This window comes from Orbilia oligospora, assembly GCF_000225545.1.
Source record: "Orbilia oligospora ATCC 24927 unplaced genomic scaffold scaffold00076, whole genome shotgun sequence".
In the NCBI taxonomy this organism is placed as follows: domain Eukaryota; kingdom Fungi; phylum Ascomycota; class Orbiliomycetes; order Orbiliales; family Orbiliaceae; genus Orbilia; species Orbilia oligospora.
The window spans coordinates 1753512-1765746 of record NW_011645633.1 but is presented as its reverse complement, the minus strand read 5'-3'; the positions used below and the strand labels follow the sequence as shown (position 1 = coordinate 1765746).

At 45.4% G+C, this 12235-nt stretch overlaps 5 protein-coding genes across 5 annotated transcripts; 3 read left to right on the top strand and 2 right to left on the bottom strand.

Annotated features, from left to right (window-relative positions):
- Positions 1 to 340: 340 nt before the first annotated feature.
- On the top strand, positions 341 to 2400 carry AOL_s00076g505 (uncharacterized protein; the record flags this gene model as incomplete). Its single annotated transcript, XM_011123057.1, has 3 exons — positions 341 to 1182; positions 1240 to 1970; positions 2042 to 2400. 3 exons carry the CDS (start codon positions 341 to 343, stop codon positions 2398 to 2400), a joined length of 1932 nt encoding a protein of 643 aa, XP_011121359.1.
- A 1699-nt stretch (positions 2401 to 4099) lies between these two features.
- AOL_s00076g504 (uncharacterized protein) lies at positions 4100 to 5359 on the top strand (the record flags this gene model as incomplete). Its single annotated transcript, XM_011123056.1, has 1 exon — positions 4100 to 5359. The coding sequence occupies one exon, from the start codon at positions 4100 to 4102 to the stop codon at positions 5357 to 5359; it is 1260 nt and encodes a 419-aa protein (XP_011121358.1).
- A 214-nt stretch (positions 5360 to 5573) lies between these two features.
- On the bottom strand, positions 5574 to 7143 carry AOL_s00076g503 (uncharacterized protein; the record flags this gene model as incomplete). The annotated part of the gene is made up of 2 exons (XM_011123055.1): positions 5574 to 5925; positions 6008 to 7143. The coding sequence occupies 2 exons, from the start codon at positions 7141 to 7143 to the stop codon at positions 5574 to 5576; spliced, it is 1488 nt and encodes a 495-aa protein (XP_011121357.1).
- Positions 7144 to 7941: 798 nt separating this feature from the next.
- On the top strand, positions 7942 to 9304 carry AOL_s00076g502 (uncharacterized protein; the record flags this gene model as incomplete). Its single annotated transcript, XM_011123054.1, has 3 exons — positions 7942 to 8026; positions 8113 to 8230; positions 8344 to 9304. The coding sequence occupies 3 exons, from the start codon at positions 7942 to 7944 to the stop codon at positions 9302 to 9304; spliced, it is 1164 nt and encodes a 387-aa protein (XP_011121356.1).
- Positions 9305 to 9447: 143 nt separating this feature from the next.
- Positions 9448 to 11255, bottom strand: AOL_s00076g501 (uncharacterized protein; the record flags this gene model as incomplete). The annotated part of the gene is made up of 3 exons (XM_011123053.1): positions 9448 to 10006; positions 10116 to 10818; positions 10898 to 11255. 3 exons carry the CDS (start codon positions 11253 to 11255, stop codon positions 9448 to 9450), a joined length of 1620 nt encoding a protein of 539 aa, XP_011121355.1.
- Between the last annotated feature and the right edge of the window lie 980 nt (positions 11256 to 12235).

Here is a 12235-nt window from a genome sequence, read left to right as displayed (position 1 = left end):
ATATATGGTATCGACGGTATGCAATCCAGGTTCGCATACCTCATGCAGGTACCACAGGAGTAAGCTTCTGGAAAGGTGTAACGGTATAAAGAGGCCGTTATATCGTCTTTTCATCTATCTTTTTCTCTCTTTCAGCAATCATCGTTCAACTCTTAACTCTAGTCACTCATTTTAAGAGTTTTTCTTCCTTTCTTTCCCTTCTTCTTTATTTTTATTTTTTTCAATCTTTTTTATCAAATTTTTATTATTTCTTTTCTTCCTATATTCTCTTCTTACTTTACTATTATACTACTTTCTTTGGGTTTCCAGGGATCTAACGCCCTCTTAACACACAATAGCTATGGCGCCGTCCGGACAATGGCTACAGCTCTATTTACTTTCTCTTCTCTCTGTTCCTTCTCTTGCTTTGCCCAATATCGACCATTCAAATACCCATATCAGGCGAAAAGACTATCAGGAACAGTCTCGTTGTCAATTCAAACCCCTTGGATTCGTCCATCCGCACCCAGGTTCCTCAAAATCCATAATCACAATTACAAAACAAGGCCAAGAGGTAACAACATACACACCAGCGGCCACTAAATGCTCTGCCGGTACCTGCAAAGAAGTTTACTGTTCTTCAACTTATCGCTGGTATTCTACCTGGCTCCCTGGCCCAAGCGGCCTTCAATTCGTCACCCGTGGTGATGATACTATAACTTTACCTCCCGTACCCTGTGCGACTTCTGCTCCCAAAATCCTTACCAAGTCACATTACTGCAAGAAAAACGGTGTTTATACCATCAAAGGGAAGGTTTATCAGGTACATGATGCCCCGAAGTATATTAAATATGCCGTGGAGACCGTTCATACCTATCTTGTCAGTGATGTGGATTCTTATTTCCAATGGTTGCACAATAAGACCTCTGGAGTAAGGGTAAATATTAAGAGAATTAGCTGCGTGGAGAATACTTGTACGCACGAAATTCAGACCTGGCAGAAAGACCAAAGAGTCAACAAGGAGGTTAAGTCGTTGACTGCGGAATATAAAGGCTACTGTGGAAAAGCTGGAGCTTGCACACTTTCAGCGCAAATTCCAGGTTATGGGGGGAACAAGATTGTGGTCACTGCTAAATCTAAGGGTCCGGCGACCTGTGTTTCTGCGCAGGAAGTCACGATAACTAGGACACACGTTGTGACAAAGTAAGCTTCTTGAACGATCCATAACCATATATTAGTACTAACATTTATTGGCTTTAGTACTGTAACTCGAAGACCGGTACCTATTACCCACCGGATTCGAACAAGAACAGTCACGAAAACCAAAGCCAGAGTATCTAGCTCTTGTACTTCGAAACCATCCAAAAAGATTACCCTGTCAAAAGCAGTCAGAAAAACTACAATTTGCTCGTCAGCTGCTTCTCGACGGGTTACTCCATCCCCATCAATTCCAACTGGCTATAAAACCATTGACCAAACCAAACCACTTCCAACCCAACGAATCAGCGAGGAACTCTATATCGCTGTAGCCCTTATTCCTTCAATCGGATATAATAAAGCTTACCAGAAGGGTGGTAAACTAACCGCAGACTACTTTGTTCGTTTCGACAATTTTGAAGATGGAAACCTAACATTCTCGAAGAATGAATGCGATGCATTACCATTTTCCTTGTCAGACGGCGAACTTACAGCCAACGGCGATTATCTAAAGGCACTTGTTGAGGAAGATGCTATATCAATATCATCTCGGCCCGAATCCGTACCGGTACGGATGAGTACCCCGGAATCTGGAGATACTGTAGCAGTGATTTCAACATTTTATGATGGATATCAACGCTTGTTAGTCTGGGGTACCCAAAGACTTGCGGCTGGGACCGCACTGGCTCAATTTTGCATTCGAAAAGATGCAAACAGGAACAACGGTCAGATATATGTCTTTTGGGATGCGATGGCACCTCAAGATTGCTCTTTAGTGGCGTTGTTTATTCTTGGTAAGTTCTAATCTAACATGAAGATTTTAGTTATTTTTTTTATGTTATAAAATAAACTAACAGGATTGTAGACGGCTTTGTACCATCCAAAAAACCCTCGGTTACAAAGACCATAACTAGAACATCCTCCATAATAGTCCAAAAGACCAAGCCGTGCCCCGAAAGTCTGTCCACTAGCTCTCAGGTATCAACTAGTGCGACAATAAATGAAGCACGCAGCTCTTTCATAACCTCTTCATCAAAGACCCCTTCATCCACAACTATACCGTCGGCAAGGGCCTCGACAAATAGTTCTTCTTCTTCAAGTGCATCCACGGATATTTCGACAACGAGTGCAGTTCCGCCAGCAAGAACTCCTCCACCTGTTGACGAGTATTCGTACGGAGACTATGGAAACTTTGGAGACTTCATTACTGATTTGTTTGATTAAGTCTTCGCCTCCGAGATGAGGCCTTTCAATTCATGTTTCACGCATATGATCACAAGATGATCTTTTATTATACCCAGCCTTTGAGAGACTAGGCTACTTTCTTATGTATACACATCTATGGCCAGGCGTTATTAGGGGTTTTATTTTTTATTTTCTTTTGTTTTAGTGATTGATTCAGAATATATTTTATATCCAGACTGAAATTACTCATGATCATCGGCTGAAGTTGGAGACAATTGGCCATCGTAGTCTCGAGTCTACTATAAAATGATTCCGAAATCGCACATGTGAGACCTGACAGTTATGCTTAGCATTCACACGACTTATCGTACCTGTATCGATTTAGGGCTCCAGCTCTCCGAAACAGTTTGAGACTCCTATAATCGATATTTTTAGCTCCCCTTCCCAGCTTCCCAATGAATAACTATAATGAATACCTATAGGACTATCGATACTTTGTAAATATCTGTCGCATAATCGGAACGTGTCGTTACGATTTTGTGCCACGGCATTCATTTCCGAGTCATGCGTCGAGATACTCGATTCTATCATAGTGTGATAATGGTCGACCCAGCTAAAAATATACGCCGCAGCTAGTAGGCCGCCTGGGAGATCCTTCTCCTTGATTCCTTCAGTTTCTCGCCCATACTTTTAGTTTATTGGCAATTGCAATTTCTTTTGCAAAAGCTGTTAACTAGCTTTGCCATCTTGTAATGTAGTAAGATCTATTGGCTAATTCAAACTTTCTAAAAAGTTTCCCTAACTTCATTCGAAGAAAATTCCTCCTCTAGGGAATTTTCTATTCCTTCTTCTTAACAGATCAGCCAATTACCATGAAGTCTCCGTTCAGCTAAGGTAAAATGGAAATTACGGCAAAGTCCTGCGGAGATGACACCCAGCCTTGAAGATTCGGGTAAACATTCCAAGATAGGCACGATATCGCATATAGGCATCCCAATCTATATTAGTGACCACCCCCCAAGTGGCAGGGAACAAATTTTCATTGCATCATGAAAATATGGTGTTTCATGCTTCTTCCTCGGGTAAAACCTTGTCTTCTAGACCTTCTGGGCATTAGCAAGTCTGGGCCTCACAATGCGGCCCTCCTATAGGGCGCCGCTGGCCTCACTCTGCATTTGGCACGCATGGCAGTGTTTCGCAACAGGTTACTCCGGAACGACACACAACGCAAAGCCACACTCCTCCAGGCGTTTTCTCCGTCTGCCAACGGTTCGACCATGAGACGGCTTCCCAGTTTGAGCTGCACGACCCCGCGCTAAGGTAATAGCATTGATGTGCTATTGAGCCTATCTGGAATCGATATAGTACATGTAGCTTGGGAAATGGCAAATTCGACGGATTCCACAATATATAAGGACCGTTTCCCACCGACCCAATCTGATTTTTCTTTCTCCTTCAGTATCATCCGAAAACTCAAGTATCTAAAACCCCCAAATACATTTTCTTCTCTTCTTTTCATCACCTCTGGTAGGTTGATTTAGGCTGGTCCTTTCCAAAAAATCATTATTACATTTTCATTTTTCTATTACGAACTACTTTCAGTTTCGATTCACGGCATCTTCTTCTCCTTACGATAATCTTTCAAACGATCTATCTTAATTTTTTACGGCATCTTCTACACTCTTAATTCTCTTAATTTTTTTATATCTTTTTATATCTCTCTCTCAAATCATTCAAAATGAAGTTCTCTGCTATCCTCGCTGCCGCTGTCCTCGCCTTCGTTGCCTCTGGTGCTCCTCTTGAGCGCAATGCCCGTCGTGCCACTACTGCTGACCTCGCCCGCGCCGATGGTCCAGTTGGCATCGTCGGTGCCCCAATTCTTGTTGCCCGCAGCAATCCGCTTGTCGCCTACCTTCACAAGCGTCAAGATAGCCAGGGCTTGAAGAAGTTGGTCATCAACTACCTCACCCAGAAGAAGGCTCCCGCGAGAATCATCCAGTTCGTGGAGACTGCTCCAGATCAACTCGTCGGCCGCATCATGCAGCTCCCACCCCAGGATATGCAGAACGTCGTTGGTGCTCTCGAGGAAGGTAGAATCCCTTCCATCCCTGGTATTCCACCAAAGGAGTTGGTTCTTTCCTTCTTGCAACCTCTTGGAATTCCAGCGGATACCATGTCCAAGATCACCAACGCTCCAGACACTGTCTTCAACAACATCACCAAGTTGCCACTCAAGGACCTTGATGCGGTTATCATTTCCCTCCAGGGTGGTGTCATTCCAAACATCCCCGGTGTCACTGACGGTATCGCTGGCGTTGACCCTAACGCTCCTGCCATCGGGACCGTTCCCGCAGCTGGTACCGTTCCAGTCGCCACTCAGCCGGTTGCCAATGTCCCTGTCCGCCAAAGCTTCGGTGCCCCAGCTGGCCGAAAGGTCAAGCGCGAGTTCGGCCGACCTGATGCTTCCTTGAAGGTCCGACAGGTTCAACAGCTTCCCCCTACTGGCCAGGTTCCTACCACTGGTCAGCTCCCAACCGGCCAGATCCCAGCTGGTCAGGTTCCAACCGGTCAGATCCCAACCACTGAGGTCCCACCACTCCCAGCTACCGGTGCTGAGCTCAAGACTTTGACCATTCAAGACATGACTCAAGGAGGCGCCCCTCCTCAACTCATCGAGTTTGTCAAGACTGTGCCAGACGCCACCTTCGACGCTCTCCGAGCCCTCGAGCTCACCGTTGGCGGTCAGAACGGCCAGCCACTTAACCAGGCAGTCGTCGCCCAGCTCAACGAGTACTGGGGTCAGTTGTACAACGGCCAGATGCCAACCATCTCCACAGCTGGAACTGCTCCAGTTGCCAACACCCCAGTTGCCAACCTTCCAGTTGCCAATGCTCCCGTTGCCAATCTCCCAGTCGCCAACCTCCCAGTCGCCAATGCCCCGGTTGCCAACATCCCAGTCGGTAACACCCCAGTCGCCACCATCCCCACCACCATCTAAATGATTGATTGATAGTCCACGAGTTTTATTTGTAGAAGAATGCCCTGAAGTTTGATGCCTGATGCCTGTATGTGGTAGTTTTTTTTAGAAAGTGTTAATATATTAATGACCTTTAAAACCCCTTCTTCTTTCCATTCGTAAAATTACAAACAGTGATATAAGCTTAAAGTGTAAAAAATACTAACGACACTGTAAGATAATGTGATGTGAATAACTATGCCCTAAACCTTCTACACTCCTCGCATATCTCGATCCCACAGCTACGACAAGCTAGAATATACTTCCAATGTCTAACATCACAAATTTCACACCTGTGGCCAAATGGCTTCGGTTCTGATTCCCTCACAAAGCCTCCGGGATGTTGGCAGGCGCCATTGTTGTTAATAATTTGCTGTTGAACTTGATTAATCATATTCATTCGGAATCTTGGTGCGAGCGGTCGCACGGCGGCTTGATCTACTCGGGCTGCGGCATCTTCGTAAAGTCGTCGTTCTTCAAAAACCGGGCATGGACATTTCTTCCACTCTACCCCACAAATGTAACAGAATTCTGCTTTACAGTGGCATCTTTTGAGAAGAAGAAAAGTAATATGTTAGAATAATAATTACTTATGTTCATAGATTGGGGAGGGCGGAAGTAGTAACTTACGTTATATGATGACACCCACTCCTCAGCTCGACCATTCTTTTACACTTGAAACACTGTTTCCATCCTTGCTGCCCAGCAGTATTTATCACTGCTTGCAGCTCATGGTCAACTTTGCAAGCGCCCGCGTGCCATTTTTCTTTACATTTTGTGCAAGCGACTGTCGAACAATGCTTACAAAAGGCGAAGTTACTGGCTTTGTTGACTGACTCTGGCGGAATGAACTGCAAACACTTTTTGTTCGGACAGTACATTCTATCTGAACTTGAATATTCTACCGCTGCTTCTTGATATTGTTCATATTCCGCAGCCGATAGGATCCTCGCAATAACGTTTCCAGGAATTTCGACCTTGCAGCACTTAAGAGGATAGAGTGATTCATCTTTCATAGCTCTGAAAACGTAGGTCCGTAAACAGTTTCGACAATAGATATGATTGCAGGGGTTGCATTTTGTAGATTGGTCTTGTAGTACGTTGTCGGAACAGATGCTGCATTGAACTCTCGGTCCGGCATTATAATACTTCATACTACTCTCCCGCACGTACGGACGTCTATATGTTGGCATTGTTCCAGCGTTACTTTCGAACTCATCGTCATCGTCATATTCGCTGTATAGTGTTGTTTGATCTCCATACTCCGTAGACCCCGCCACCGATTCCAAGTCATAATTACTATAATCGTCACCACCTCTCATGACCAAAGCGCGAGACCGGGAAGACGTGGCAGCAGCAGTAGATCGAGGTGCGGTTTGCGGAGTAGCGTCCATAGTGTTTGCCATTCTTAGCGCTTGTTCTCGGTCTCTAACAGCGATAGCTTCAAGGGCTTGGAATTCGGCGATTGTGGTGGAATCCTGGAGAACAGCGTCCGCGATACTTTTTGCCATGCGTTGGTCTGCGTGGAATTGAGACATGGATAGAAGGATGTCTTTGTAGTCTTGTAGGGCTGCATGACGATCAGCCATTTTACCTGCTTTTTCCTTGCCCTTACGATTATCGACTTCGATATCGAGCTCTTCAAGTTGGAGCGTTAAGGCTATTAGTAAGTCATCGTTGACTTCATAGCCCGCAGTTGAATTTGAGGGTTCGGGGTTTCGAGTGTGGATCGGGAGCCTTGATCGTGAGGGCCCTGCTGTTGCCATGATGATATCGGTAGCGCTATCGCCGCGGATTGAACCGAAATTGGTATATATCTAGGCAATATGCGCCGAGAGGCTATAAGCTATGAAGAATCGGTTCAGATCTGGTACATGCGACACAACGATCCGTATCTATACGCCTTGTCTGAAAAAAAAAAAAAAAAAAAAACCGGAGATGTGCCACTATAGTGCAAGTACTTAGGTGGTGCGATTATCCCGCAGTGCAAATCTGCAGACAATTCAATTCCCCCGCGCGCGCGTTGGATCGATACTTAGTAAGCCCCGTAATAACCTCGATTATCGGTGTACCATATGGTACTATGTGTCCAGCCAACCTGTTGTCCAACCAATTGGTACCGATTTGTGGGGTTCGACATTTGGTTGCACCGTTCTCGATTTCAGGCAACATTTAGAACCCCGGCCGAGGAATGCAGCCTGACGCGCCGGGGTAAATTCAGCAGCGTTCTAACGAAGAACATAGACAATATAACCCGGGCAAGTAGACGAAGAAAAACATGGGATTCAAATAATTTAATTAGTATATCGTCTAATTTTTCTTTTTTTCTTTTCCCGCTATCTAACTGCAGATAAGAATATGAATTACACCACGATTTTCGTGTTGCGTGTGGTATTTTTGACAGCTCCGCATTGGGAAATGCAGGGATCGGAGCTCCAAGCCGTCGGCTATCCCCAACCATTTCGCAGCTTAGCTTTGGGACTTCGAAGCTTCCCAAGTTCCTGTTCCTGTTCCTGAGCTAAGTCCCACCAGTGCTATCCACTTCCTCACGACCAATTGGCATAATGTCCGACCTTCCTGATACTACTCCAGTCCCAGTATCCGATGACCGAATCTGGGTCGATGGATGCTTCGACTTCAGCCATCATGGTAAGTAACTTCGAATCAATATCTACTCAATGGGTAACTAGCATGTGGAGGGGTTCTCGTGCTAACACCGAGGCGAAAACACCCAGGCCATGCGGGCGCCATGTTACAAGCAAAGCAGCTCGGAAAGCATCTCGTCGTCGGAATCCACTCCGACGAAGAAATCACAGCAAACAAAGGTCCCACAGTTATGAACCTAAAAGAACGGTACATATCTTTTCTCAAACCGAAACGATCTCTAAGAGATAAAAAATAAAAAATAAAAGACGTTTTATGGAATTTGAATCCCGAAGTTCGGCTACTAATCCTTGCGAGTGCAGAGTTTCCGCTGTGGATGCTTGCAAATGGTCCGATTTATCAGTTCCCTACGCGCCATACGTTACTCAAATCCCATGGTTGGACCACTTCGGCTGTCAATTTGTCGTCCACGGTGACGATGTCACTACCGATGCTGATGGAAACGACTGTTATCGTCTCGTCAAGGCAGAAGATCGGTTTAAGATTGTTAAACGCACCCCTGGGATTTCTACAACCGATTTGGTCGGACGTATGTTATTGTGTACGAAACAGCATTATATCAAAAGCATCACTTCTCTCATAGAAACCGATGCCGAGACGATGCAGCGGTTCGAGATGTACGCAACGGATTCTACTGGATTGGCCCCTGGCAGCGTGGTTTGGACCTACGAACCATCAAAAACCCCTGGAATCAGAGAGTTGATCGCCGGTATTGACCCAGATGAAGAACAAAGGGTGATCTACGTCGACGGAGGGTTCGATCTCTTTTCCTCTGGCCAAATCGAATTTTTAAGATTGGTAGTCGAAGCCGAGAAGAAGAAATACCCTACACGCCCTCCACCATATGTCATCGCTGGTATCCACGACGATTATACCATCAACAAACAAAAGGGGCTAAATTACCCGATTATGAATTCGCTGGAACGTTCGTTGTGTGTACTACAATGTCGGTACATCAACGCCGTAATCCTCGATGCGCCATTTTCGCCTTCTAAGGAGTTCCTGAATACCATCGCTGAAAATATCGATGCAAAAGTTCAGGGTGTATACCACGGACCCACTGCTTTTATGCCGTCAGAGGGTGACCCATACGCTGATGCGAAGGAAATGGGGATCTTTTTCGAGGTTGATGAGCATGAGTTTTCGAGTGTGAATGCGGGAACTATAGTTGATAGAATTGTAGCTGCCAGGGGAAGGTTCGAGGAACGACAGAGGAAGAAAGGGGTTAAGGCAGATTATGAAGTCAACATGACACATGATTAAAAAGAAAAGTTGGTGTTTGAAGCTTGTCGCATAGCATACCCATAATTTCTAATATCAAAATCCCGTGGGAAAAAAGGCTTATCAACATTAACCGGTTTATTTGTAATATTGCATTATATACTATGGCAAAGATATATCGATAATCAAGCGGTCCTACACTCCCAACTTGATGCAAGATTTGGATCACCCACGCCCTTATATGTCGTTTTTAACGGATGTCTACAGTGCGCTTTCTCGCCTGTAACAACGCCGCCAACCAACTTCCGTCCCGTCAACGTATCTGGCGCGATACCCTGCTCGACCCATTTCACCATTGTCATTAACACACTATCCGCAGGATCAATGTTCAAAGCGCCCGCGGTAGTATACTGATTCGACCCTCCAACAAACCAAGCCCCATCTCCGGATGTACAATGATCTAGTCCAGCTACCGGGAAAAATCTATAAAAATCATCTAGTTGAGAGGAAGGCAGACCCATATCCCTAGACACGCCTTCGTAGTAATCATAACTGTTTTCGGAAGTTATCATACAGTCTGCTAGGCCGTGGTACATGAGGATACGAGTGTTATTGTTTTTAGCGTCGGTGAGATCTGTTTTCTCGGTTCCGACACCGAAGAGGTCTTGTTGGAAGTCGTGGTCGACGACGTCCCAGTTGAAATCGTTCTGGATAGACCAGGTTGGGTCGTTATAGAGTGCATACCTGGTTAAGTAACCTCGTCAGCTGCATCATCCATGGCAGCATATGTATACGTATACACGCGCAGGATTGATACGAAATTTGAGATGAAGTCGAAAGGGTCATAACTTACTTATACCACTCATCACCGATATAACCCGGCACACCGCCATACATGAAAAGATAACCCACAAACTCCTTCGTAATAGGATTCAACCTCGGGCTTATGAACTTCCCATCGTTCCCATAAACCGGTGAATAAATCTTTCTAACCGTCAAAACCTGGGCAGCGGTGAGACACTGATGAGAAGTCCACGTCTGACCAGGTCCACACAGTAACTCCTCAGGTCTAGGTTGACACTTCATAGGATCTTCGATAACATTATCCAAAACCCCATCAATCCCATCACATTGGCCAACCACCATCTGATGAACCGCAATCCACTGATCTCGATTCAAATGCGTAGCCGAACCAGGTGGACCAGTAATCTTAAACATATTACTACCAGCAGCGACAACAGCATGGAAATTCACTGCAGGCGCAGCAGACACGATACCGTCATACTCGTCAGGAAACTCCTGGGCGGCTTTTAAACCCTGGCGTCCACCTGATGAACACCCGATATAATAGGATTTATTGATCAACGATGAGTAAAAATGGCTCACAGCGCTTTTACCGATCTTCCCGGCGGTGTGAAGGGCCCTCCATGCGTAGTCTTTGACTACTTCGGGGCGGTTGAAGAAGGGGAGCCCTGTATCACCAGCGTGTCCGTTATTATGACCAACGACTGCGAAGCCGAGAGATGTTCCGTATGTCATGTCGTTATATTGGATGCCTGTTAATATTCACATCAGCACCCGGTCATGCATACCAAACCAATATAAGATAAATATTAACATATCTAGGGAACTTACACCCGCCTAACCCGCCATTCCCCGTCATCAAAAACCTCTCCCCTTTCGACTCCCAATTTGTGGGCATAAAAACTTCAACAATGACACTAGATGTACTGCTAGTAGTTACATTGAGTCTAAGACGACACATATCTGCCAACGATATAGCGAATTTTAGACACCGGTTCGCGACAGGTTCAGGAAAGGTTATGTTTGTCCCCTGCGCGACATACTCTGCGAGGAGAATATCTGTATCGACGGCATTGAAGCTATCCGTGAGGTCTGAACAGCGCTGTTCGAACTGCGTCTCCTCTGTTGCGGATGAGCGAGAAGAGAGAAGGATAAGATATAAAGTACTTAATCTAGCGGTGAACCTCATTTTGATAAATTATAATTTTTTATAAGATTCACCTGGTAAAAACTTTTAGAATTCCAGTCCATTGTCGGGTTCACTTATATATATAAGCTCGTAGACGCTCAGACCTGCGCACGGGTGGCAACTTATCTCGTAAACCAGAATTAAGCCAGCTACGTTTGAGCTAAGCCGGATCAACTTAATTGCAACCAACGGATGCCTCTAGACCACTAACGGATGACTGGAGATGAAAAGATCGCGCGGTTCCGGCGGTAGTGGACTAGAGAATATTATGATCCTTTGTAGCAACGCCTCCTGAGCTCGAGCGCTCGTTCCACAGTGATCCACAGCAATTGCAATCGAAGATACGTGTACAGCCTTACGTTAAAGGGCGGAAGACGCTAGTGAGAATAATAATACGAAGCCCAGCAGCCGTTTTTTTTTCTAGAGTAATAATCCAATAATTTATAGATCCACATTATCAGGGAAGCTCGGTGGTCAAGCCTCCGGCAGATCAACGCTATAGCACTTACTTGTATACTTATACGGAGACATTCTATTTAATAATTTTATTTTCGGGATATAAATCGATGGATCCATGGAAAACCCTGCGAAGAGCTAGAGCCGACATCGAGCTTTTCCGTCAAAAGACCAGACCAATTAATCACGAGGTTTTCGAGTCCTCGGGTTCCCGAAGAAGGTCTTATAAGTACCTAGGTAAGTACGCACCTTAACTAATTGACGGAATTTGGATGATATCTTGCACCCCAAAGGAACACAGAGCAAACCACCGTACGGGTTGCTCCGACGCCCCTTCACTAGTGTTTAATTGGTAAGTCTTACTTAACACCACCTCGTCTCGAGATTGGGAACCGTCGGCCTCGCTAAATAAACTTTAAGCTATTTTGAAGATCCACCCACGTGTGGATCTTGAAGTCAGCCATTGAGGAGTTCTCGAGTGCTTTACCGCAGTGTAACGGGATGCGTAGTTGCTTTCCAGTCAT